General features: G+C 32.6%; 1 protein-coding gene across 4 annotated transcripts in view; it reads right to left on the bottom strand.

Annotated features, from left to right (window-relative positions):
• Positions 1–27705, bottom strand: part of LOC149415292 (neuroglobin-like) — a 238661-nt gene that overhangs the window by 135440 nt on the left and 75516 nt on the right. The window contains exons 1-2 of one of the 4 annotated variants that reach the window (XM_089642265.1): positions 27210–27333; positions 25643–26167 (exon numbers count right to left, since the gene is read on the bottom strand). In XM_089642265.1, the coding sequence (XP_089498391.1) occupies positions 25643–25833 (191 nt within the window). In that variant the 5' untranslated portion in view covers positions 25834–26167; positions 27210–27333. Of the gene's footprint in view, positions 1–25642; positions 26168–27139; positions 27334–27705 lie in introns of those variants that run through there. The other 3 variants (XM_089642266.1, XM_089642264.1, XM_089642263.1) reach the window with 3 other exon arrangements.

The following is a 27705-nucleotide window of genomic DNA, read 5'->3' as shown; positions in this document are numbered from 1 at the left end:
ACCTAAGTTATCAATCGTGTTAGCTCGTGAAAATATATTGTTAAATTCTCTTAATTCTGTTTTTAAACTGTGAATACGTTATACATTAAGCTGTTTAAAAATCAAAACGACAGGTTTCATCGTATAGTATATTTGTCACTTTCAGGCAATAAACGAAACCGTTTTTGCATGTTTGGTACGAAATCGCTTCCATCACTTGACAATCTATCTCAATTGTATTTCGATTCAATTCTATCAAATGGCTGTCAACTCATTTCAAAGTACGGATACATATTATGTCCAGATACAATTACGATTTGTGGACTATGTTTGTTCAAAAGTGTGTAGAAAAAAGACTAACTATATTGCGATTTAAAATATTGCTATATTTAAAACCTTTGAGATGCAGAAATCATTTTTTAAACATTATTAGTAGAAACTCAGCAATATTTTTTCTGATTCACGCATTTCCTAGACAAGAACTTTTTCTCGTGTCAAATTCATTTTGTGATTTCATTATTAGAAGCTGGATTTGTATTGGCACTGTTGATACCCATGTGCGGGCCGGGAAATGAATATATTACAGCAAATACACCTCCATATATATAGTTACAAAAAGGACGTGTTTCTAAAGAGCTACTCAATAATTGGTTTACAAAGTTCCTGAAAATATTTTATTAGGCTTTATCCTAACAACTTTATGTTCTTTATACACGGAGAGTTTTTCAGTTCTTATTAGTTGAAAGTTTGTGTTAGGGAGCTTCAACAAAGCCCTTCGGATCGGGAATGTTTTATTAGCTTTTAGGAGTTTATTTAACTGGTGAACATAATTTACATGTACATACAGGTATTTTGTAATATATTTTTCATAGATATTGAATTTATCATACAGTTAACACCCTTATCCACCAATAGTTAATTAGCATCTACTTTATAAAAATCGATAAATTACTTATCGAATGGTGGTCCTCCACCTGGGAGATATCGGGCGTATCTTCAACTTAGTGGTAATTTTTTTTTTCATTTAACTCTACACAAGAGACCCTGAGGAAAATAATTTCCTTCATGGCCTATCTTTGGAAATCTGCGTGGAGGGTATTTTTATGGAAATATTTTTTTTTATTTATTTTTTTATTTTTTTTATTTTTATTTTTTTTTTTTTTAAGGAAAGACAAACATTCCCGGGTCACGGATAACCCAACAATGTTTGAAAATCTCCTACTACCACCACAGAAAGCCGAAAATGTTGCTTGTGTTGTGATGGAGGACTTAGCCAGCCGAGGAATCGAACACGCGACGCTCGGGTGAGACCCAAGCGCTATGCCCACTCAACCACTGACCGGTCCGGTATAGAAAAAGAAGTCCTGGAAAAGAAACACGTATGAGGGATGGGTAGGAATCTTGAGGTCAGTGTGTCCAGGAGTGACGGATGTATAAATTCATTTCTCCCATTGCAGTATAAGGTCAAAGGGACTCCCTCAATCAGTGTCTCCAGATCTGGCCCACCATACAGCAGACGCATCCGCTGCCAAGACCAATGCAAACCTCACGGGCACCCTTTCAAAGTCACCAACCATAGCGAACCACATGGGGTGATCTATGGTAGAGGTGTTGATTATCTAATAAATGGTTCCCGGGGTGGAGGCACCTGTACCCGCTACAACCTAAGTTTTCACTCTAAATTAAAACATCCTGAGTTCGTGATTTTCACTTGTGAAAAAATATCGATTTAACAAATACCCACGCATTGGACAACCACACGAAAACCAACGAAATGTTTACTGTCGTGAACCGGGTGGCTGCTCTAAATAATTGAGCTAACATGGTCATCGTGAGAACAACCACGTATCCTATGCATCACACATAAACCTAGTCTGGTGAACAATATATTTGAAGTCATCAAAAAAGCCAAAACAATAAATTCACCTTACACGACAACTCAAATAAGTAAGACTAAGAGAGGCAAAAGTAAAGATTGAAGCATATGTTCATAGTAAGAAGAGTTAGGATCACCTCCAGTGATAGTGGAATGCTGGAATGAAGTTTTTGATTAAATTTGGAAATGGGGCAAATTGAATGAATGCGGTGAAAGCGTGTTAGGAAAAGCTTGGAACAGAAACCCGTTGCTCTAAGTACCTACGTGAGAAACTAAACCTGAAAATTTGAAATGCTCTTCCATCTCTTCTGGTGTGGTTATGAGTATTAAACCAAGGGTCAAATGAAAGCACTAGGCCATCGAATTATCTAGAACTAGGAATTCGAACGAGAAAAGGTTTTGTGCGATAAGTAATAAATGGATTGGTTCGTGGAACCAGAATAAATATTGTAAATTTTTGCTCTCACTTTTGCATCTTTTGGGCGTTTGAAATATTCACAATTCCATTCGTTGAGTATTTTGTATATCAGAGAGTTAATACAGTAAAGTAAAGCAGTGTTATGTTTAAAAAAAAAAAAAACGAAATCTTGAATATAATTGATAGAATAATTTAAAACCGATTATTCTGTTATTAGCATCAATTTTTCAATTTAGTAGGCGGCTATGGGTACCGCCGCCCCGGGAACCATTTATTGGATAACCAACACCTCTGCCCATAGTCACCCAAAAGGTTCGCTACGTTTGGTCACTAAGCAGGGGTGCTTGGGTTCATGGAGGTGAGGTTTGTCTAGGTCTGGGCGGTAGATGCGTCTGCCCACCTGCTTCGTAGCGGGCCAGATCGAAAGAGACTGTTTGAGGTAGGTTTTTTGACTCTCAAGACCCATTGGCTTTGCTCCGAATTTGAAGATTTGGATTCATCCGAGCGTTACTCCAGGACACATTGACCCCCAGATTCTTACTCATCCCTGATAACTTTTTCATTCTAAAAACGTCCTTTCCTTGCATTCCTTAGGAAGACCCTCCACACAGCATCCTTTAAGATGATATAAGCCCTGAGGGAAATTATTTTCCTTCGGGCCTCGTGTGTGGAGCTAATGTAAAAAAAAGTCTTACTTAAAGCTGAAACTTGGTAGGTACCTACTTAGTTTTTAAAAATAATTTTTAATAGGCCTGATAGGGAATGTTGGCGCACTACCTAATAAAATGCACGTAATGTGTCAAAAAATACTTCCGTCAAATGCTTTTTTCCTTTTGAAATGAACTCGAGATTCTTGTGAACTTATCACCATTTTTAAATACATTTATTTGAATTTCGATTTTTCTGAATAAATTAATGCAAATCTTTAAAGTGGAAACTATCACACTTTCGATTCGTTGAAAGTGTGATAGTTTTATTAGATCAAGTTTTAGTGAGAATCGCGCATACTTGTACACACCCGGAATTATGAATATAATAATAATAATGATTTATTGTCTTCTTTTCTTATTAACACATAGATATAATGATATCCTCACTGGGATCTCCCGTGCTGAGGATGTCATGAATATGAATATGAATATGAATATGCTGTATAAATGTCGGTCCTACCCAATAAGGATTCGGCTCAGTTTTTAGAGTGGATTGTGAGTCCAGTCCCTGAGAAGGAAGTTCAATCCTCAGTCATCGTAAATTTAAAAAAATTGTTTTTATATACATTTTAAAATTTCACAGGAGTTAGAAGCCAGTCCCTGGGGAGAAAGATACAATCATCTTTAAAAAATTACATCTTCTAATAAAAATAAGTGTATTATAGTATAAGAAGCTTATTGTTTACAAGTTGATTTTTCTATGGGATTTTTTTTTATTTTACGTTGAAGTTTTTTGATGGATCTGGAATACTATGTTGCTGAAAATCGTTTTTTCTCTCTACTAAGCACGGAGGACCATTCGGGGCTGAATATTAAAATACCAGTTATATATAAACCATTTTGAAGCATCAAATATATACTTATAACATTTTAATGTGCTTAATAAATGCAACACCTGTTATTTTGTTCTCCTTGCCACCTTCTAAATATTTCAATAACTTGAGCACGAAACGGCTTCTAAGCGCCAGCTTTCCTCGGCCATTTGCAGTAAAATGTCCGCTTATACCTACGAGTCTACCGTAGTCTAGTCAGTCTGTTGCAATGAAAACACAGGAAGTAGTAAATTCGGCAGTTATGTTTTATCGACAACCTACTACGCTTGTTACACGGGATTTAGTCACCATTGGTCTCCGGAAATAATTGCCAATAATTCTCAGAGTCCTATTCGGTGAAAATGTATTTTGCGTAGATACTTTATAAATTTTAAGCAATATTTTTTTCTAAATACCTTTAACCGTAAGTGTAACAGACCTATTTCTACGAAACATGATTTACGACAAATTGACCTGCGGTTTAAAAATGAATGAACGTTTTTTTCTGAACGAGAATTTGGAATGTGTTTTTTTATTAGTCAAACTCAACTAATATAATCTTTAAAAAAATATGCTAAAAACTAACCCAAATGATAAAAAAATAGAAGAAAAAAAATGTTTGTGAAGAATAACAGGAAAAACACAAAAGTGTTCCTACATCACTATTGCAACACTTTTGTTTTTTTTTTCACGTATTCTCCACAAACATAGATAAGCTTTTTAAGATTACATTTATTGAGATTAACACATTAAAAAAACAAATATATTATTTCATATTCTCGTTCAGAAAAAAACCTATATACGCATTTTGCTCGCAGGCCAATTTTTGGAAAATTAATTTAAAAATGGTTTTCGGGCTTAACATATCAAACTTTCAAATCTGATTCCAGAAATCGTTAAAAAAACATTGACCAGCGCTATTCTTTTGAGGGTTAATCGTCAAGTAATAATATAATAACAAATCAATCAATAATGCCAAATATCATTCGAATATTCGAATTCGCCCGTCATTTACCAATTATTTAACTGGCCTTTATTGGATTTACAGAGTCTACAGAATTCACAAATTGTAATTAAATCCTTAATCAAAGGGGATTTAACCGAAATGAAAACCCTTTTTTTGCAATCCAATTCGGGGTGACGTTAATTTCACATTTTATTGTACATTTCAAAATTGATTTGCAGCACTGTCACTTCTCGCAATGAAGTTTACAATATTATTAATTACTAGCTATTCCCCACCATGCGTTGCTGTGACTCAATCCGTCGGCTTAATCTCAAGCGCGTTTTGATTTTACGTTCAACAGATGGCGCTGTTTTTTTTAAAAAATATGTTTTTTCTGTCACATCTATATGATATAGGTATATATGAGCTCACGCATATTTGAAAAAAAGTTGTGTCAAAATTGTGTCAAAAGTGTGTCAAAATTGTGTCAAAATTGAGTCAAAATTGTGTCAAAATTGTGTCAAAATTGTGTCAAAATTGTGTCAAATTGTGTCAAAATTGTGTCAAAATTGTGTCGAAATTGTGTCAAAATTGTGTCAAAATTGAGTCAAAATTTCAAAGCAATCGGTGAAGAACCAACGGAGACTTAAGAATTTGAACAAACGAACATTTATATTGAAATTAATAAAATACTTAGTTTTTACCACTTTTATTGTTTATAAATATCAACATGTTTCATGAGCAACGCTCACTTCTTCAGGGTTTTAATAATAGAGTATTAATTAGAGTATTATCAAAACCCTGAAGAAGTGAGCGTTGCTCATGAAACATGTTGGTATTTATAAACAATTAAAGTGGTAAAAACTAAGTATTTTATTAATTTCAATTAAAATGGTGCCACAAAATAAGATTGCTGTGTTAGAAGAAGGAACATTTATATTTATATTTATATAGAAGATAGATATACTAGCAGAAGTCTCCGGCGTTGCTCAGCCTTTCTACAGAGTTTTTCAAAGTCGGACTTAGACAGTGATGTTCCATTTGTTTAGACGGCCAAATGTGCAAAATTTCATCAATCTCGGAATAAAATGACATTTTTGTACAACAAATCACGCCGGCCGCCACAGATGAATCCGACTTTTCTACCATCCACTAACACTTTATAATTCAATATCCCCTTGTCGTTTAAATGGACGATGCTGTCCCATCTGCCACATTAAATGCGAAAAAGTATGCAGAGTTACATATAAAAAATGGAAGTAAATTAATTTATAATTGAGGCGCATTTTCACAAAGAGAAGTATCTACAAATACTTTTTTCTTCGTTGGACAGTTTTAAGTGAATAATCACTCGGGTTACAATTTTATGACAACCTTAAAATGCAAATTCAATTCAAATATTTTTTAGATATGATACAAAATAAGAAAATTCATTTTTTTTATGAAAAACAATCTTTATTTTTTTTTAAATACGAAAATTACGAATTTGATCCAACTAGAAATATCTACGTGTTTGAAAAGAAAAAGTTTTCACAAGCGAATATAAATATGTATAATATAGCGAATATAAATACGTTCTACGAAAAAAATAAGTTTTTAATAAAAACAAAACATTATGTTTGCTTCATCGTTCAGTACATAATTCATCCAAAAATGATTACGAAAATATAACACCTACCTTTGATACGTCCACACACGTGATGGGGTATCAGAAATAATAAAAATATTATGTGGGGGCCTACTCAGGTACATTGAAATAAGATAATAATGGCTCTTTTAAACTATGTACCTACTTATTTATTAGACTTTCTATTACAAGCAGGTAATTTCAAAATTAATTAATTAATTCTGACAATATAGCCATTTTGTGGGCACCTACCTACATAGAGAGTGAGAATTAAAAGGACGTTGTGGTTAGATATTTTTCTTTGTGAAAACGCTATTGCTTGAGGTTTTGTTTTGAGAGCGAGCTTTGAGCTTTGATCTTTGAGCTTTGAGCTATGATCTTTGAGATTTGATCTTTGAGCTTTGATCTTTGAGCTTTGATTTTTGAGCTTTAAAATTCGAGCTTCGATCTTAAGGTTTTGAGCTGTGTGCTTTTAGATTTTAGCTTCGAGCTTTCATCTTTGATCTTTAACATTTGAACGTTTAGCTTTGAGCTTTAAAATTTCAATTTTAAGCTTTGAATTTTGAGATATTTACTCTTAGCTTCGAGCTTCGAGCTTTGAACTTTGGGACTGGAGCTTTACACTTTGAGCTTTTAACTTTGACTTTAATATATGAGATTTCAAATTTGAGCAATGATCTTTGAGTTTTGGTCTTGAGCTTTAAGCTTTGTGCTTTGAGCTTTGTTGTTTGAGCTTTGGGATTTAACTTAGGGATGAACTATGGGCTTTGAGTTTTGATTTTTGGGGTTTCACCATAGATATTTGATCTTAGTTAACATTTAAGCTTTTGGTCTATTAGTGTGTAACCTTTTCTACTTATTTTATTTCTTAGCCGATACCGGTAACGGTCAAAAAATAAAATAAGTGGAAAAAAGTTTAAAATTGATATTGAATTTAATATATAATTATAATGGAATTCCACCATGAATTTTCAGGATAAAAAAGAGATAGATTTTCTGTTTTTATGTGAATATATATCGATAAGAGAAGGCAAAAAATACTCCAGATATTTATTCATAATGAATACCGGGAATCTCGTAGCTCATGAAAAACTTAAAGAACTGGAAGGCATGGAGGTTTTATTTGTTAAGAATTTGAGGTTCTTTAAAAAAATAAATTTATTTTGAAAAACGGTAGCAAAGAATCATTTTATTTCCGATTATTATTAAAGTGAAAGAACGTTACTCGATTATCGATTTCACACATATTATTGTAATCAACTTAAGCTGGGTAAATACTAACCCTTGAAAAAATAAAGCTTCATTCGGTTACTCCTTGAGCTATGTTAAAAAAAATGGTAATAAAAAAGCCGTTACATTGCTGTGTTAGTTTAGTAAATCTGGAAAAAGTGAATGTTTTTAAATGTAAAAAAGTTATAAATTTAAGTGTGGACTTTAATTTGAACGATTTTAGTACCAATATCTAAATCACTTGTTATAAGTGGATAAATATCTAACACCCCTATTACTTCCTCCATTATATACTGGCCGTTTCCTGATAAACTTTTCATAAATTCCTAATATAGCGAAACACTCATTCAGGCACCTTAATGCAGGTGCCCTGCATTTTAGATTAAATTAAATTATAAATTAAATTTTAATTTAAATTAAATTAAATTTTTGATTTAAATTTTTGATTTTTGATTAAACAAATCGCGATTAATAATGGCTATAATGCAAATATGGTCAATAACATCCTAAATAAGAACTTAAAAAGATAATCGACAAGTAAATTTCTATTTAACAGCTCCCCTCATAATAATAATATATCAACTAATAATAATCAACCTCAACAATGGCGTAGAATTTTGTACATCAATAATTTCTCTCAAAAAACCATAAAAAACCTCCCACCAGATATCAAACCAGCTTTTTACACTAACAATAGTAAAGGTAAATTTTTGATGAACGTTAAGGACAAAGAACATCGGTTAAATCATTCAGGTATTTACTCACTGCAATGTAGTGACTGTCCCGCGTTTTACATAGGCAAAACAGCACGTAATATCAACACGCGAGTCAAAGAACACCTGAGATGCTTAAATAGTACCTAATGGGTTCTCCAAATACGCAAAGCATCTCATATCAACCAACCATATGTTTGACAAAAACACTGGCGTCAGTCTATTGCATAAAAACGGAATAGGCCTTAGGTTGGATAACTTAGAGGCGCTAGAGTTAAGGAAAGCCAAAAACGTCAATAGCAAAGTCATCAACAACCAAATAAACCTAAATAAAAGCCCTATACTCAGATTGTTCCCTATTGACAAAGAGCACTCGCATCTCAATCTCCCACCTATCCCTACCTCTTCCACTGTAGCTCAGACCGTCTACTTACCGTGATATCAACACATGTTAATTTATATTTTAGATGTTTAGGTTTAGTATTATACTGTCCTGATGAAGCTACGGTTGTAGCGAAACCCGGTCGACATTAAGTATTTACCTATAAGTGATGTTTACAAAGTTATTGTTTAATTTTAAATTATAATGTCACATCACAAAGTAACCGCTTCATATGAAGAAAAAATTAATATATTATGTTAATAAATATTTTATGTTTATTGTTAAGCATATTAGTATTTTTCAAACCTTTATAATGTCAGATTGGGTATTATACAGCTTAACATTATTATAAGAATAAACAAAAGTTTAACATGTAGCCAATCAATTCATTCGTTAAAGGCCTGCAATTCCGTTTCCAACCGAATTACGAATAAATTAAATTAGCAATGATATAATATAATTTTCACCGTGCACCACTCTAAATTTCCGGAAAAATAACAATTTTATCCTTGGTCATCAGAAAAATTATTGGTTTGCAAAATAAAACCGTAAAACGTATTATTTAATTAAGATAATAAAATTTACTGAATACAGTAGATATAATAAAATGGGAATCAAATAACACCAAGATTCACAGCCGTTCCAATGAGGAAATTTTATTACCTGCAACGTCTATAAATTACAGGTATTTTATTGTATCTGCAACGTCTGCTCGCATTGGAGGGATGCGAGACTGTGGGATTGGCTTTATGTGAATATCACATTCAACGGCGAATATCTAATAACAGATTGAAGCTGACATATAAAATAACGATAAACGAACTTTATGCTAAAGTTTTGTGTAAACCAGCTGTTCAAAAATATATATTTTGATATACGTTCAATTGAAAACTCTACGGTAAATATTTGAAAAAAAAATTCATCTCAATAAATCGCCTGTTCATCGACTGTTCATTTATGTGTTAATTATTAAGAGTGCGAATTTTGAATGCAAACATACTGAAGATGTTTAATACAAACAAGTCTACGTAATGTTTTGGCATAAACAGTATTTAAAGTAGTACATAGGTTTAGTTAAACAATGATTTTTTTGGTAAATCATTGTTTATTTTATTATTTATTGGATAATTTGTGAGATATCACCTCAGGAGCGCTTTACAGTTGATGCAGGAATTTCAAAAAATATAAATATTACAAAAATAAAGTGAAGTTAAGTCAAGTAAAATGAAGTACAGGAACTCTATGGTAGATCTTTTATTAAAAGACGCCAATGAAACATTTTAATAAAATATTAAGTAAGGGACGCTTAGATGGTATGAGATGCATTTTCGAATGGTAGAGAAGTCAAGGCACGATAAAGTGAATCATATATTTGAGTCAGACATTGTCAAGTGTCAAAATAATAGAAGAGCATGTACGAGACGATGTATAAATGTGAATCAGGCGAGGAGTGTGTGTCGTGACCAAGTTGTTTTTTCTCTGCCTATCCCTACAATAACGGCGTGATGGTAGGGTAGTTCGTTATTTATGAAAGGAAAATGTTTATTTTTTAATCTGAATATGAAGGAAGTTAAATTGGTTGATAATCTAACATAAACGTTCAAATTTAAATTGTAAATAATATAGTATGTTTAATTAAATTCAATTAAACATATACGAATAAATTGAATAAGTATATATGGCAACAGCTTTAAGAGTTATAGCCCTTTATTTAAGTGAGCAAAAAACATACTAAAATTCCATATTTTCCACAAAAAACGTTTTGGCAATTATCATTGCACTCTTCATTTAAAAACAGTATTGTTTTTTTAAGAAACGTTCGATGTTTCTCAAAGAGTACCTATATTCACTGGAGTCGAATAATCTTACTATATTCAAATTCTCCCAACTCCGGACCATAAAAACTGAAAATTTCGTTTGTAAAATTATAAATTAATTTATTACTCTCTGGTCTTTTAAATATTTTTTTCTTTGATATATTTCAGGTGTTTGCCAACATAAGTTAGCCAATAAAAATAAATCTTAATTTGAAAATCAGAAGATGTCAGAATCATAAAAAAATCGTAATCGTGACGCCCCCAGTAAAGCAATAATTTATCCGCATTTCCGCAATTTTAAATTTTCAAACTTTGTAGATCTTATTTTTGTAGTTTCTTTATAACATCCTGACAGTGCTGTTTAAAAATACTTTATGTGAGTTACAAATATAACATTTAAAAATTTCGAAGTTCACTCTTAGGAAGTAACAAAGGTGCAAGTGGTTGGTAACTACTAAGACGGTTGATCGTATTTCGGTTTATCCAAAAAAATCGGATAGAAAATCATTTTTCATAGTTCAGGTAAATAACGGTACCTCGACTGAGTGCGAGTAGCCAGAAGTTTGGATAGTAATCTTGGGATCGAAAATTATTGGAATATTTTAACATTTAGGTACTTTAAATAATACACGGGGAAAAATGATTATCGCTTATTTATAAAGATTATCTTCAAATTATTGGTCATCCGGTTAGAAACTGAATTGCAGGCAGTTTCCTGATAAACTTTGAGTAAATTCCTAATATACCAGAAAACGTGTTCATACACCTGAATTTTCCTTTTTAATAATGACGAAATGCGAAAATATTTGGATTTTTATGAACACGTGTTCTAACATCGTGATAATACATTAGTATTTTATGTATTTATTATTTATTTATGTAATATAAATTAAAAGTTTGTCAGGAAACCTATCGATTCATTCATTAAGGGCCTGCGATCCCGTTTTAACTGGATTACAAATATTTATTTGAGATTCAAAAATAGTAATAATTATTACTATTTTTTCTCCGTGCACTTATGTGGAATCGAGATTACATTTTGTCATATATATAATATAAGTATGTATATATTATTCGCATTTATATTTACAAGAACATTATTTTTTTTAAATTGAAAGAAAATAAGAAACTTCAAATTACATCACGTTTATTTTTTTATCACAACGGCTTCATCTATATATTAATATAAAAAAACAAGTCTGTGACGAACGGGCACAGGGTGGACACCGGCTTGGATTAGATTTTTTTAAATATAAATCCTCAGTTTTATTACGAGATAAATGAAATTTTTCCCACTTGATATTTAAAACAAGAGAAGAGGCACTGTCTATGTAAGATCTCGAATACCTTTGTGTAATGCCGGATAATGGCGGGAACTGCAGCTAGTTTAAAATATTTTAGTTCTAAAAGTGTTTTGTAACAAATTACATTCTTGAACAAAAATTGAACTTAATTCGTACTAAAATAATTCGTATGAATGCGCGCTGGCGCCCGGCATGCCGCTTGAAGCCCCGAAAGCCCTTCTGGGTGGAAGGAGAGAGGCTCCTCCGATTACCTCTCACCCCAGAAGATACGTGGAAACTTGAGTGGCAAACGGCCAACGTGGGAAATGCCCATCTCATACAGGATCCCACCGAGAGACAGCCTGGGTTCTCATTGCCTCGCAAAACCTGGTCCGCCATCAATAGGTTAAGGTGCTCCCATAGCCACTGTGCCCACATGATGCACATATGGGGCCTTAAAGAGTCGGCGATGTGTGAATGTGGTGCGGTGCAGACCACCGAACATGTAGTCAACGAATGCCCGCTCCATTCATTTCCCAGCGGGATTGAAGAGGTCCACATGGCGGAGCCAGACTGGCTCGCAGACCTAGATGTCCCCCTTTGACCCTCCCCACCATACGAAAGAAGAAGAAGAAAAATGCGCGCTTTCAAATCAACACACATATAACTTTGAATCACCCAGTGTATAGTGAAATCAGTTTCACACTGCGGCAGGGGCAGGTGTGTAGAACAGACGCCAATTTTACCCCCACCAGCACTCTCCCTAAATAGCGTCCGATTGCAGGGAAGTGTGTAAAGTCTTTTTGTTATTTGTCAAAATTGAAGCAATATTGCGTATTAACGTCGACATTCCATAATTTTTTGGTCGTTTTTTAGAATAACTAAAATACTTTTTGATTCTAGCTCTACCTACGAGTGAAATGACAATGGTTGGTTAGAGTTCATAATTCCACAGACATGCTAAAACCAATATTAGAAAACAAGATAACGAGTAGGTATTAACAGAACAATGAACGACTCCATGGTTTTATGCTAATATAGTATTAGAACCCGTAGACTTGCTTGCATAAATGAGGCGCTTGTTATGAATTTGTAATTTCAGCAAATTATATTAAATTATAGATGATGTTATGCCGGTATGTTTGCGTTATCGCTGATGACACAGCGAATAAAAATAGAAGGTAGATATCTAATTGTAGTGTAAATACGTCAAGGAGTCTAGCAGAAAATTGCTTGATCTATGACGCGAGGAAAATAAATGTTTATCACTAGAACTGACGCAATTTGACAAGACTTAGGAAAATTTTCTTTCGGATCGAAAGATTGCTAATTTTAGATGATGGCCTATCTACACGGAGAAAAATAAGTATTGTTGAAATATTAAAATCCGTTTAAAAATGGGATTGAGAGCCGTTTCCTGTTAAACGTTCCCCAATAAATCGGAACACATGTTCATGTACCTGCATTTGTCAGGAACAATAACGAAATGCGAAAAATTTATAATTTTTATTAAAATTCGTGTCTTTCTGAAAGTTTATTAGGAAACCTATGAAATCCATTTGCCATGGCTTGCTTTTTTTACCGGATTGCGAATAATTAAGAGATTCTTAAAAAAATTATAAATATTATATATCAGTAAGTTTTCTCCGTGTAACACGTTTTTTCAGAATTAGTTAGAATTTTGTTTGTGATGGTGTACATATTTATGTTAACTTGAAAACCTTTTAAACTTTTACTAGTGTATCTACAGGTTATTATTATAATAATAGACTTACAATTTGTTAACGTTTTGTATTTTTGTTGAAAGTTTGTGATAGACCAAACATGACAACAATCAAAACATACTTTATGATATTTGAAACAGGTTTTTTCTGAAGGGTTTTGGTTGTAGGTCACAATGGCCGATTGAGGGAATTCTATAAAATCTCTTCAAACATCCATAAAATAAAATTTTGTAAAATCTTTTTGTGACATTCATAAAGCCAGAAAACATACATGTAAATGAAAACATGTTCGTTGACCATACGGCCACGTTGACCGTTGCGGTGGTTCTCGTATTAAAATAAGCTCTGACTTAACGTAATACGTGAAATAATACCAATACAATGTACTAAACTTACAAACAAATCAAACTTCAAATCGCTTGGATTAAACAATAAATAGACAATATTTAATCATAGACAATACTAGCGACCCTCAAACGAAAATCCGAAACAGAAAAATCAGAAACAAATACGGTCGCATCTAGAATCATTTAACCCTGGGTATCTAACACGGTTGATCGATAAATGTTTTATCGATAAGGTCGGTAGCTTGTCATTATTTCCTAACATGACTGCAGATCGCCAAAGAACGAACAACAATTCACAACTCTGAAGTGTTCTTAATTTAATTAACGTGAACTATTGTGTGTATATTATTTATCTGCAGTCGTGATTGGAAACGATGACAAATTATAGACCATATCGATAACCCTTTGTCGGCCCACCATGCTAGATACTCTGGACCTTAGCCTTACCGGGGCTCTGATCAAAGCTTCTGCTAGGTTCTGGGTTCAATTTCTACACTCAACAATATCTTTTTTAAATTTTCTATTTAGAATTTTCGAGATCCGCTAATATTGCGTTCAGTGGTTAAATATCACAGTGAGAGTTTTTTTTTCATTAAGTTATTCCAAAAATAAATAAACATGTGTTTTCAAAAAAAAACTATCCCCGCTCAATGTTTTGTTTGATAACTTATCAGAAATCTTACAAAATTATCAAAATACTACGCCCGGACATTTTTTTCAGACGTATTGCTGTTATATTTAAGTATAACGTCTTTGAGTTAATGCATGAAAACACAATTTTCTCTGTCAGAGAATATAATTGAAATAGTATTATAAAAATTAGCACATTATCAATAATCGTTAAAATATACGCTGGATAGATTTTTTTGTTATTTGCAAAATAAAAAAAAAATAATTTGGTTTATTGGTTTATCATTTGTGATCCAACATAATGTTTCCTGTTAGTAATTTGACCTAATTTACTTACGGGCTCTATCTATGAATAACAATTTCATCCTTTGACTTATTCTACAAGTTTTAAAATACTGTTTTTTCCGTGTTGTAATTTAGTAAAAAATGTTACTAATATAATGATTTTTATGCACCGGTTAGTGTCCAATATCACAAAATTCTTTTTCAATTGTGATAATTATCGTTTTCGTAAAACTTATTTTGTAATTTTTTTACACTCAAGACCTACTACATACTTGATTATCACTGGAAAGTTTGGCGTACATGAAAAAATACAAATAAAACATAATACGCGATTTTCTATTGGTATCTGATAAACGATTGATGAAGGTTTTATCGATAAGGTATCAACATCATTTATGAGCATGACTGCAGATCGCCAACGAACCAACAACAATTCTCGACGACTAAGTGTTCTTAATTTAGTCATCGTGAACTATGGTTTGTTTATTAGCGTACTGCTGTCGTGCTCGGGAACGATGACAAATTATCGACCTTATCGATAAACCCTTTATTGATCGACCGTGCTAGATAACCTGGATCGTAATGCCAACACAACCAAGTACTTGGAAAATCATGTTGCCTTTAGGGCAAACAACCGATATTAGCTTTATCGACTAGATTATCGCTTCATTTTCACCTTCAGTCTATCGGCATAATACATCTGCGTTTCGCAAAGCGATGGGATTAACCCGAGCTTTTGCCAGCGGAGCATTCCCCAGAGACTTTTCAGCCAAACGTTTACTGGCTCAACCAAATAAGAATTCTGCAATTTTTCCGCTGAACTTTAAAACTTCCCGACAGCGGCCGTGTATTGATCTTGTATATACGATATTGTGAACGTTTTAAAATCACGTAAATACGAATAAATCCATCCGTTGCCCATATTGAACACATCACCGGTGTCGATTCATTCGAAATAAATCCATTGTCATTAGATAAAAATTCTGGATGTTACGCCGGAATGTTTCATCGGAGCTGCCGATGTAGCAACGAATACTGTTGCATGCACTGATTATATAATACCCACACACACACCTTCGTATTGAAATGCCTTCAATGTAGAATTAAATGGAAACCAATGTTGCCACTGACTTGTTATTTTATTAACTCATTAATATTAGATAGAGATAGCCGATAAACATTGCAAACTCCGTCTCTCTTACGCTGCGTAAAATACTATTTGATTTTGAATTTGGACTCAAATTTAAGCAAAAAATGGTCTGACTTTCGGTTAACGAATAGAGACCTTCTGTGTATGGACACATCGCTGTGGATAATTTCATTTTTATTTTTAAAACGATGGTAGGTTAATATAGAGATTCGTAATTTATTTATTTATTTATTGACGCCCTATTAGGCTTTTAAGTACATACAAATTACAAATTTCATTTTTAACAACAGTATAAAACAAACAATAGAAAATCGAAATAAAATATAACGATTTCTCATACATTATTTACATTTAAAAAGTGGTGGACTAATTTGGCTTTAAATGTATTGAAGTTTAAATTAAATATGTCAGCGACATCACTTAGTTCATTGCCCAACCTATGTATTCTTTCTAACACAGAATTCGTAGCGAAGTTATTGTTATAGAATAAAATATTTCGTCTAGTATATTTTGGAGGTATATGTAAAGATAGCAAGTTTATAGTGTCAGGGAAGTCTAACCTTGAATGAACAATTTTATATAATAAAAGGAGATCAAATATTTTTCGCCTTTCAGATAATTTCGATAAGTTAAGTTTACTGCGTAAATTGACATAATCGATTTCAATAATAGGAATACCAATTTTGAAATTAATAAAACGTAAAAAATTATTTTGAATTTTTTCAATTTGTAAACAATGAGAGTTGAAATGAGGACACCAAATGGTTGCATTGTATTCAACCTGACTTCTAACCAGAGACGTGTATAGTATTTTTAAAGTTTTTATGTTATTAAAGTCTTTAGCGATTCTGAGAATAAATCCAAGCATTTGTAATCCCTTACTGGTAATGCTATTAATGTGATTCAAGAAGCGTTATTTGGAGTCAAAGATAACTTCAAGGTCATTGAATTCAAAAACTCTTTTTAGATTGGCATTGTTAATTGAGTAGTCGAATAATAAAGGGGTTTTAGATCTATGGAAACTGATCGTTTGGCATTTGTTGATATTAAGATGTAATTTGTTTACGATGCACCATTCATAAAGTTTATTTAAGTTCATTTGTAGAGTTAAACAATCAGAAGAATTACCGATCGATATAAACATCTTTAGATCGTCGGCGAATAGAAGAAAGTGAATATTATCAAAAATTAGTGAAATGTCATTAATAAATAGTAGGAAAAGAATTGGTCCTAGGTGGGAACCTTGGGGGACCCCACTTAAGGCAAAAAAAGTGTAAGAAGTTGTGGAGGTAATTTTTACAGATAATTTGCTGTATGATAAGTAACTTCTAAGCCATTCGAGAAAATTAATAAATGATTGGCGTCTATATACTGATATTGTTTCAGGCCTGTTTCAGCGTGGCCATTGTTATATACATGATAACTGATAACAATTTGTTTGGCGGCCGAAACGGTCTTAAAATCGAAGTTTACCGGTACAGTTAAAATGATTAAAAAATTGGTGTTGATGAACCAAAACTAATGAAATTTCCAATATTACGTTTTTGTCTTCGAGTTTATATTAGTCGAACTTAGCAGTGTGCTTATGTATGAATCTTGGATTTTTTGTCCTGGCTCTAGAATATATTATTTTCGTAATTTATTTACTTTACAATTCATTATAAATGATTGATGCATTTAAAAATAACGGTATTTATTGGAAACTGGCCAGTTTTTAAGATGTTTGTATACTTGTTAACACAGGAATCACGCATTCGAAAGATTTAAATAAAGATTGTGAACATCATACTAAATTTACGTGTCATATTCACGAGTCGCGTTGGATCAAAAATCAACAACTCTGAGTGAAAATAGAACTCTTCAATCAGTATTCGTTCGTACTCGGAAACAGCTTAAATATCATAAATATTGTGGTATTCAGAGAAAAAAATCTGATTTAATATTCAGTTTTAATATTTTCGTATCAAAACAAAACTCTTATATCTTATTTGTAGAAAGAAGTTATATAAAAAAATAACTCTTTAGTGAATGATGATTAGGTTAGGCTAGACGGCCTCCGTAGTCGAAAGGTGAGGCTCTCGACTAGCAATCCGAAGTTCGGTTCAAATCCCGGCGTGCGTAAGTAAATTTTATGTGATGAATTTGTGTTATATCACAATTTATTAATTGAACATAATATAAAATATACTTGCGGCACATTTCCGAGTGGAAAAAACTTTGAGTAACGCCCTGGTGTAAGACCACCATTCAGAATTGAAACTTTGCTTGAAATGGCTTGAGCCGAGTTTGGTGACCAGATCTGAATAGCCAGGAACTTCTCTACCTTCCCCTTTCCCATCTTCTTCCCCCTCCTCTGCCCTCAGCCTCACAACAACCCCAATTGATGATGCTATAGTCTCACTGGATTCAGACGGTTGGGAGCAGTTGAGAGTCTTGTGAGGTATTCACAATTCCTAATTTTTTCAAATTGCTGGAATGCTAAATCTCACACCAGATAATTATAATTATAAATTGTTGAGATTACTGAAAAGTTATTTTTAGATAATCGTATTTTTGTTTTTTCTACAAATTTAAAGTTTGTTCTCTTATGGTTTTTCCCATCAAAGTTTTTCTTTCATTGTGACAATCTTTAACGCAGAAAGTTGTATTATATTACAAGACATTTACTTGTTGGTTTATTAGCAATAAGACGGTACAGAAAATACATTTAGCCTTAATCAACATCAAAATTATCACGAATACTGTTTTCTTCACATTTATGAAATTAACAAATGTACGTTTTCTTTTCCCTAAAAGCATGCAAGACCTTCGTTTGGCGTAGATTCGATCACAAGTCTGCGCATTACTTTCGCCTAAAAATCAATGAATCCCCTTTGTTTCGTTTCCAATGTTTTATAGATCGTAAAATGCCTGTTCGGTTGGATTACAAAGAACATAAAATTCTTTTGCAAAATTAATCGAGCGCCTCTAAATGAGCGTTAATACAGCCGATTTCCATGAATAAACATAAGACTTGAGCACAATAAGGTTTCATACCGATTAATCTTAAAACTTTTTATTTTTATGTTCCTGCTCGCAACAGTTACTTTATAGACTAACATTTCCATCAAGGCACTAGGCAATTATTGGTAATTAGAAAAAAATGTTGAATACATTTTTGTATTTTTGTATGTACAGTCAACAAACATGAAGATGTGGAAACCAAAAAACATAGTCAACAAATATGAAGATGAGGAAATTAACAAACATAAAGATTATAAAATCATGATTCAACACAACTACTTAAGTCTACCTCGGAAGTGAATAACCTCCTGGTATTTGTATTTTTTTTAATTGTCATAACTTTTTTTTATGAACAAATGTATAAGTAGCAACCTGGGGTAATATTTAGTTATGGAACACCAATATTTTTGGAGGGTTTTGTGTAAAAAGTGCGTCAATAATTATTTTACACGGAGAAAAATGAGTATTGCTGATTTATTAAAATCCGGTTGAAAACGTGATGGCAGGCTATTTTCTAGTACAATTTTTCATGCAGCTGCGCTTACCCTGATAAATATAATGACGAAATGCGAAAATATTAGTTTTTTTAACACGCGTTCCGACATCCTCAAAACGTTTTTTTAGGAAATCTGTCAATTCATTCGTTGAAGGCCTGCAGTCGCGTTTTTAACAAGAATACGAATAATTTTATCATTTTTTTAATATAATAGCATTATTTTAAATCGATAAGTTTTCTCTGCATGAGAATGCTTTGGTGGATTTCCATCGATGTAACATGAATTAAATATATATTTATTCATTTTTCACTTGCGATGGTACTTTATATTAGGTCAGTGGCACCTGTTTGACCCTTCACGTAAAGGTTTATACCTATTTAGTAAGTTAAAAGTTAAAAATAGCCTCCAAGTAAGCTCGAAATACTTGTTAAGAAAATCTTTTTTTTCCTGTTTCTTCAATCTTCCTCACTGTAATTTACCTTCTTTTAACGCCTTATCCCTAAAAATATTGTGTGAGCTACGGCGAAGATTTATATTTTTTAGCAGACTATTTCTGTCAAGATTTTATAAAGCATCGGGAGATTTTTAGTAAATTAATCATTTGAACTGAAAGTGAATTTAAACATTAAGGCTAAAATTTTATACGCTCTTTCTTAGAATTTCCAAGGTATTGAAAATTGGATGAAAAAACGACAAGTAAAAATGTTTATTTATAAAAATGGGTTTATCTTCATTATCCTTCCAAACCTTTCACTTTTCATATTACGTTTTTTTGACGGAGCCATTAGGGTACAAAAACTTGATTAGTCCTTCCTTAAGCCCCCGTATTCAGAATTTCCAACGACTAATAACAAATTTCTTTGGAACACTTTAATTTTTAATTTCTTTGAAAATATTTGATATTTTATTTGATGATAAAATAAAGAAACTTGAAGAGCCGAAACTGTAATTATGAGAAATTCCTTATATAGAAAAGAAATCGCAAATTATGCTCCAAAAAATATTAAAAGAACATTTGTTCAACGTGTTACAGGTATGAAAAAATTAACAGTGTATTTTTAAATGCAAATTTATCATGATTTCAAACAAATCGCGTTTTTTTAAATATTTTCACAATTTTCGCTTAATTATTATCGTTTTTAATCTTAGTGCGCTCTCTCTAGCATTCGTAATCACATATCTCCCTTTCAAACAATCTTCAGCGTCTTTTTAAACGCTTACTACGGTGCCTTAACCACTCTTCCAGGTAGTAAAGGTTTAGGAAATTATTTGTGAAAATATGTATTTTCAAATTATTTTGTATTTCAAAACAAAACGATAATTTCCGTAGCAAAATTAAATATGAACGAAGCATTTGCATAACGCTGAATAAATCATAATTATGTTAATATTTGTACAACACACTGGTGTTTTTTTGTGGTACAGAGTTTTGATAATCTGGTGCGGCAATCCTGTCGAAAAAAATGCTACAAAAAGTTGAAAAAAAGATCAATTACATCAAATATTTAAGTTGTTTTCAATTTTAGATCGCTAACATACTTACGAATGACCTGTAGCACTTACTATTTGGCCATCAGACACATATTGTTAGACTATCCTTGATTTTAATTGAATCTTTCACAAGTCTGTGAATTTACTAGAAACTTTGATCGAATTTTAGAGGAATTAAAACATTTTATTATGTCTATAATGATCTAGTATCAATCAATAACACGAGAAAGAGTAATCGTTTCTCTTATGTATTATTTTGAGTTTTTGAAAACTACCAGCCTTCAACCATAATTTAATTCAGACTTCTTTAATATCCGCACTAAAAATCTATTGGGTGACAATATAATTCTCCTGATTTTAACAGTCACAGTGCAGACAACGAACTTTTTGTAGGTCAAATATAAAAATTTAAAAAACTATTACCTACCTACTACGCTTATCTTCAACAATATCGACAGAAGCAACAATTACCGCTTACTGTTGCGGAAGATTTTCAAATATTGTCAGGTTATTCGTAACCCAGGAATTTTCGTCTATCTTTTAAAAAATGTAAATTGAAATGGTATAAAGACACAATATTTATTTTAAGAGTGAACTTTTAAATCCGCTTTCAAAATCGTGTGTCGTATTAAAATAATTCAACATTTCTAAAAACACAAAACATGGAATCTTCCAATTAAAATTTCGCGTACTAAGATCGATCAGCATTCGTCTCACGATACTCAAATTGGTTATTTTAAAATCATCTATTACTAATTGAACTTTCCACGAGTGGATATGTTAACCGATTGTCAGTCCGGAGTGATGGAGTGGAGTTCCTGTCTTGATAACTCGTATTGGGCATGCGAAAAATAGCAAAATTGAGCGTGAGAATTTTCCCTCGGAGAACTCAGCATTCATAGTTCAGTTAAGAGCTGATTGCATATGCAGCCGCGCAGAATTAGACAATAATTAAATTTTCACTATGAAGCCTTAGTTCGATAATTAGTTATAGTTCGATAAAAGCATTATACAGGTATTGGAGTTCGGAGCGCTCGGAACTTAATCTCAGAGAGAAAGTTGTCCCTTTAAAAAACACTGCGCAGTAAATGAGAAGCAAAATATATATACAGAAAGATCCAACTTCACCAACGTACTAACTCAAGTAGTAGGATTGCTTTTAAACGCAGATTACCTATAAAACAAGTAAACCTATTAATATCATTCAAATTAACTAAAATTTAAAATGCGGCTATAGAAAAAAATATATTACTACACTAATAAGAGTGTTACTAATAATATTCTTACACGCCCGTTCAACGTTGGTGTGGTAAACCGGTCTTGAGCCTGGTTTAAGATCGTTTTATTCAAACAAATGTCACGGTAATAAGTTTTTCACTGTTGGACGCGTAATATTTACATTGCTAGTGTAAGTAAGGGTGTAACTATATTAAAAAAATATTGTGTAATTTGTTTCGTTCAAAGATGTAATTTATTATTGTGCATGCAGGACGTTTAGTACTCCACTACTTTGTGTTCTATATTGCATATTGAAAAACTTATGAATTAAGTAATTACTAATTATGCTAGTTTCTCTCTCGCGAACTATTTAGGAAAGCTCTACATATGTAAGTATTCCAACGAGAAAATCCAGGAAAACTTTGTTATTTGTTTTCAAATATATTATTTTGCGTTTGTAGACTAATCGTGAACATGTTCATGTTTATGCTGAGTGAACACAATGTTATAGTTTTCTTGGCGTATAGAAATAGCGGAATCCTAAAGAAAAATCAAACTGTAAAAAACAACAACGCAACAAACGCTATTCTGTTATACAGCGAACAATATTATTTATCGACATAACCACTTATCACAATTCGGAAACACCATTCACAGTACTATCGTTACTAAAATAAGATTTTGCATCAAGATTAAACTCATTCACACATTCCTTCATACTTAAATAATAGATCAGCAACATCATCAGCAGTAGGCAGACTGATGGAACTTAAGCGCAAGCCAAATACTAGGTTTGATGATCGCGCTTTTGGAGCATATTGGCCGAAGGCTTGGAATAAACTCCCTCTGGAACTAAGATCCATAACAAGTCCAACAGAATTAAGGTATAAACTAAAAACTTAAATTTTTAAACTGTCATACCCTTAAATTTAATTTACCATTCCTGAGAGAAAGTCCAATTATATCAAATTTTCCAATTATATCCTAAATCCTGTATCTGAATTTAGCTAATAAACAATTAGTTCATCTTAATTAAGTGTTAATCTGAAGTGAACTACTCCATAAGTTGAGCTCCAGGAGCTCGTGTTTATGGGAGGAGTATTTACATTTAGTTCTAATGATTTTTTAAACAATAATCAAAAACTTTTGATATAAATACAAACATAATATTAACATAGGTATACAAATTAGAAAAGTGTATTTTTAAGGATAATTAAAATAATATATCTTCTTACAGATTATGAAAGCGTGAGGAAATTAAGGGTACAATATATCAGGTAAACAAATTAGAAAAATAGTTTTTTAAAGACAATTAAATTAATATATATTTTCGTACAAATTGAGTAAGTGTAAGAAAATTAGGGGTACAATATATCAGTAAGTAATAACATAGATCATTGTAGAAATGTATTATATATTTGTACAGCACTTTTGAGGTGATTTTGCACAAAAACGGCACTATACAAATCATCTAAATATTATTATTCCAGCACCCGTTTCTAAAACGAGCTGCCCTCTGATGTATGAGGTGCTCTCTCAAATGTCAATCAAAGGCTAAAATATAATTTTCTATTGAAAACAGCAGAAAGATTTGCATGAACCAACATTCAATTCCTTCCCCCCAGAGGAGAAAATAATAACTTCATTAAGTGCTATATTATTTTTTTTAAATTATAGGTTATGTGTGAATTCCATCGGAGATTTAGTCCATTTCAATTCCAAGATATTTAATGCTTTTGGAGTGTGCTATAGCGGGGCAGAAGCATGATAAACTTTGATTATGTTTACTTTATGTTACTGTTTAGAAAATAATTATAATAGAACAATCATAGGTAATTTATAAAATTTAAAATATTGTCGGTTTAGAGCGAAAAGTGGTTAACTACATTTATGCCAATTGAGTTTTAGAAAAGTATTTTTTTGTGAAAACCACATGATTCTTAAAAATTCAATTTGGAAAAATGTTAATTAGCCACTTATCTCTCTTAACCGACGATATGTGGAAAACTACAAATCATTTATTTATTTTTTGAGTTTGAGTAAGACTGCTGAGCTGGTTAGCAAAAAAAAATCATTTTTATTTCCAAAACATGCGCCTAGTCATTTTATTTATGAAATTGTATTCCTAGGAGTCATTCCGAACTTTCATAAAAAAGTTAATATAATCGTAACGGTACTTAACCATGCTGGATCATTGTCAAAGAGGAAAATCGTTATTTTAATCCTGCTAAGAACGGTATGTTGGCAGATGTTGACAAGTGACAAAAACCCAACTTTATAATATGTAGGTATATTATGTTAAAAAAATTAAGCATTATTGTCAGAAAATTTCATGCGGCAAAAACCCGCCTTTACACTATTGTGAAATAAAACGTTAATAGAGATAGCTGACAACATCAGCTGCCGTCATTGCCAAAACTTGTTCAAGATACCACACGGTAGAACTGATGTTGTAGCACATCATAGCATGATAAGAGAAATGGTGCTATTGCATGAAATTTCTTAAACATGGATAATATGGACATACATATTCAATTACTCCTTATAACCTGTATGGTGGAAATATGTTTGGTTCCTACCAGAATGACATTTATTCCTACCTCTCCGTAACCATCACTTTTGCTAAAACAATTGCAATCAAGTGGTATAAATTAGAGTGCGGATGTTTTTGAAAAACATAATAAGATTTGGGACTAGTTTGTAAGCAAGTTGTTGGTGTTTTTCGTGTAAATAATCTCGTTTTTAAGTAAAATGAAGGAATTTAACTATCTTGGAAGTACATAATATCATTTAAGGTAGTCATTCATTTGTGCGGCGATAATTACCTCGGGGTATTGCGGTGGAACTAACTATTTTACGGTTGTGTTGTGTGATCCTTCATAAAGCTACAGTGGTAAGTGATTAGTCATCCCGTTTTCCTTCCAAACCTTATTCTATCCTATATATACTATTGCCCAATTCCTGCAAACACCATTTCGTTTCGTTTCTTTTAAAGTATTCAAAGACTAGTACTGTGCATCTGAAGCTGCAATTTCAGACACAACATAACCTTTAAAACTATTTTACACGATTATCTTCCCAAATGTTAAGAAATTTGTACTGTAACTGAATAAATATGTTCGGGCATAACGCGAAGAAATTATAATAATTTTATTACCTACATCCTATTGTTCCCACCTTGCCATCGGGATATAGGGATTTGGTCTGACCGGCGCTCGCTAGTACAATTTCTACCACCTACCCATACGCGTCTCGGGTCATACATTTCAATGGACATTTCTTTCGTGATCAATACCTAGTGACGGAAATAGATTAATACTGTGTGAGATTGGTGCCATCACGGAAGCTGTAAGGAGATACCAGTACAAGGTAGGACTTTCCTTTAATTCTGGTGGCATCCTCAAATTTCCTATTCCCGTTCCCGTATATCGATCAATTTGCACCCGACAAGACGCTAAAGTTTTTCAAGAGCTATCGAAACAAAATATAATAAAAATAACTCACTTGATAAACATGCATATGCCTGTGGGCTCCATAGCTCTGGCGATGCCCTTCCAGGAGGCCATCATGGAGTACTTCTGCTTGGCGGTGAGCGGCAGGCGCGGGTCGGGCGGGGGCGGCGCGGCGCCCTCGAGACCGGCGCGCGCGTTTCGCCCGCTGCCCGACGCGGCCAGCTTGCCTAGCTCGCAGCCCATGCCTAGCACGGACTCGAACTTCCGCAACAGGCGGCCCTTTCCCCCGCGCCCGCTCACTCTGAAGGCGGACACGGACACCACTCTCGCGAGAACCACCCAATCCAATCACTCAACGCGGCTATAATCCACAAGTTCACTCTTTAACTAATCACAACTCAGGTATATATCACATTGAACACCGAATATCAATTTGAAAAAATAATATTTTGCTTAAACAAAGACGATTTTTAATTAACTATCTCCAATTTTTTCACATTTTATTTTACAGGCGAAACATTTTTTTCCCACATTTCTTAGTATTAATATTTATCACCGTTTTCTCAGCTAGTAGGATCTGAAACAAATAAAAAAAATTAGAATCATAAAATATTATCTTCTTCAATAATTGCGTATCAACCAGTTGTTTTTTCAGTGGGCTGAGTGGTAAGATTTAAAAATATTTTTTTTTTTTTTCAAAATTTTAATATTTTCTATGAATATTTTCAGGATTCTTTCAAAGCGCAGAGAATAGAACACGAAAGCGCTGCAAAGTCCAGCACCCCCAAAATGAAAAAAAAAATTAAACTTTTTTTGGTAAGGCACCTAACCAACGTAACCAACAAAATGAAAATTATCTAAAAATAGTAGTAGGAGATTTTAAAATATTGATAGGTTATTCGAAATCCGCGAATGTTTGTCTTTTTTTTTAATATTTAAATAAATAATGAAATTCATCTATTTTCATTAAATTATTCTCCATATTGAATTAGTTCTAATATTATATTTGTCCTGACGAAGAAACCATTAGTTTAGAAACATATCGATTATTTTAATTAAATGGTGGGGTACACCAACCACGTTCTTAATAAACAATTAATAGATTAATGCAAGGTAATTGGATGTTTATCAGTCGTGCAAAATTGAACACGTTTATTTGCAAGGTTCAAAGAGATTTATTTTGATTAAATCAAGAAGACGCCACAAAGTGAATTTCTGAGTGTAGAAGAAAATATAATAGACCATACACATTGGTATATTCACTTTTATTTTGAAAAAATATTTAAATTATTTGTTTTATAATTTTTTTTCGATTTTTTTCTAATAATTTGTAAACAAATTTGTAACATTGTAAAATAAACTGAAAATAATTTTATTCGTAGAAGGCAAACACATTTTTAATGAGAACAGAAATAAAATGCAACAAAGTTTTTTTTTCTCTAAGCTTCATTCAAAGCTCAGATTCATATGAAACCAGGTTGCTATTATTATAATCATTAAAAATTATGTAAAACAAACAGTGTTATACTGAAAACAAATTATACTGAACTTTAATGAAAAGCTAAAAAAACGATGATTAGATTTAAGGCAAAACTAAAAAAAAATCAAAAGTCACCCACTGTCACTAAATTCACTGTAATACTATTTTCTTTTAGTGATGCAAATTAATATTTTGTTTTTCAACGAGTGCTTAGTATACGTAATTCGACACACCGCAAAATAGACGTCACCTCTGCTGAAACGACCGCGAGCGAGTGTGAGATTTTCAGCGCTAAGAACGTTAATTTACATAGACGTTCATTCTTCCGGTTGCAGAAACGAATATGTGTGAAAAATTGGACACATACAATACACAGCAGGGAACGTTTTCACGTGACCGAAGATAACATCTTTTAACGTTTCTTCAAACTATGCGTTCAGTTTGAAGACCCGAGCCAAAAAATGTACGCTTCCGAAACAATAAAATTTTTCCCTTACAACGATGCTACGTCTCTTTTGACTTCGAATGTAATTGTATTGCTATGTTTTAACGTCGTGAGGTTACGTTACAAACAGAAGGTACAATGTGCAGGTAAAAATTTACTTGGTGGGTTTTCTGATAGCCTAGTAACTAAC

Source organism: Hesperophylax consimilis, chromosome 18 (genome assembly GCF_061612785.1).
Source record: "Hesperophylax consimilis isolate HC1 chromosome 18, BYU_Hcon_1.0, whole genome shotgun sequence".
In the NCBI taxonomy this organism is placed as follows: domain Eukaryota; kingdom Metazoa; phylum Arthropoda; class Insecta; order Trichoptera; family Limnephilidae; genus Hesperophylax; species Hesperophylax consimilis.
This window is presented reverse-complemented; position numbering and strand designations above follow the sequence as displayed.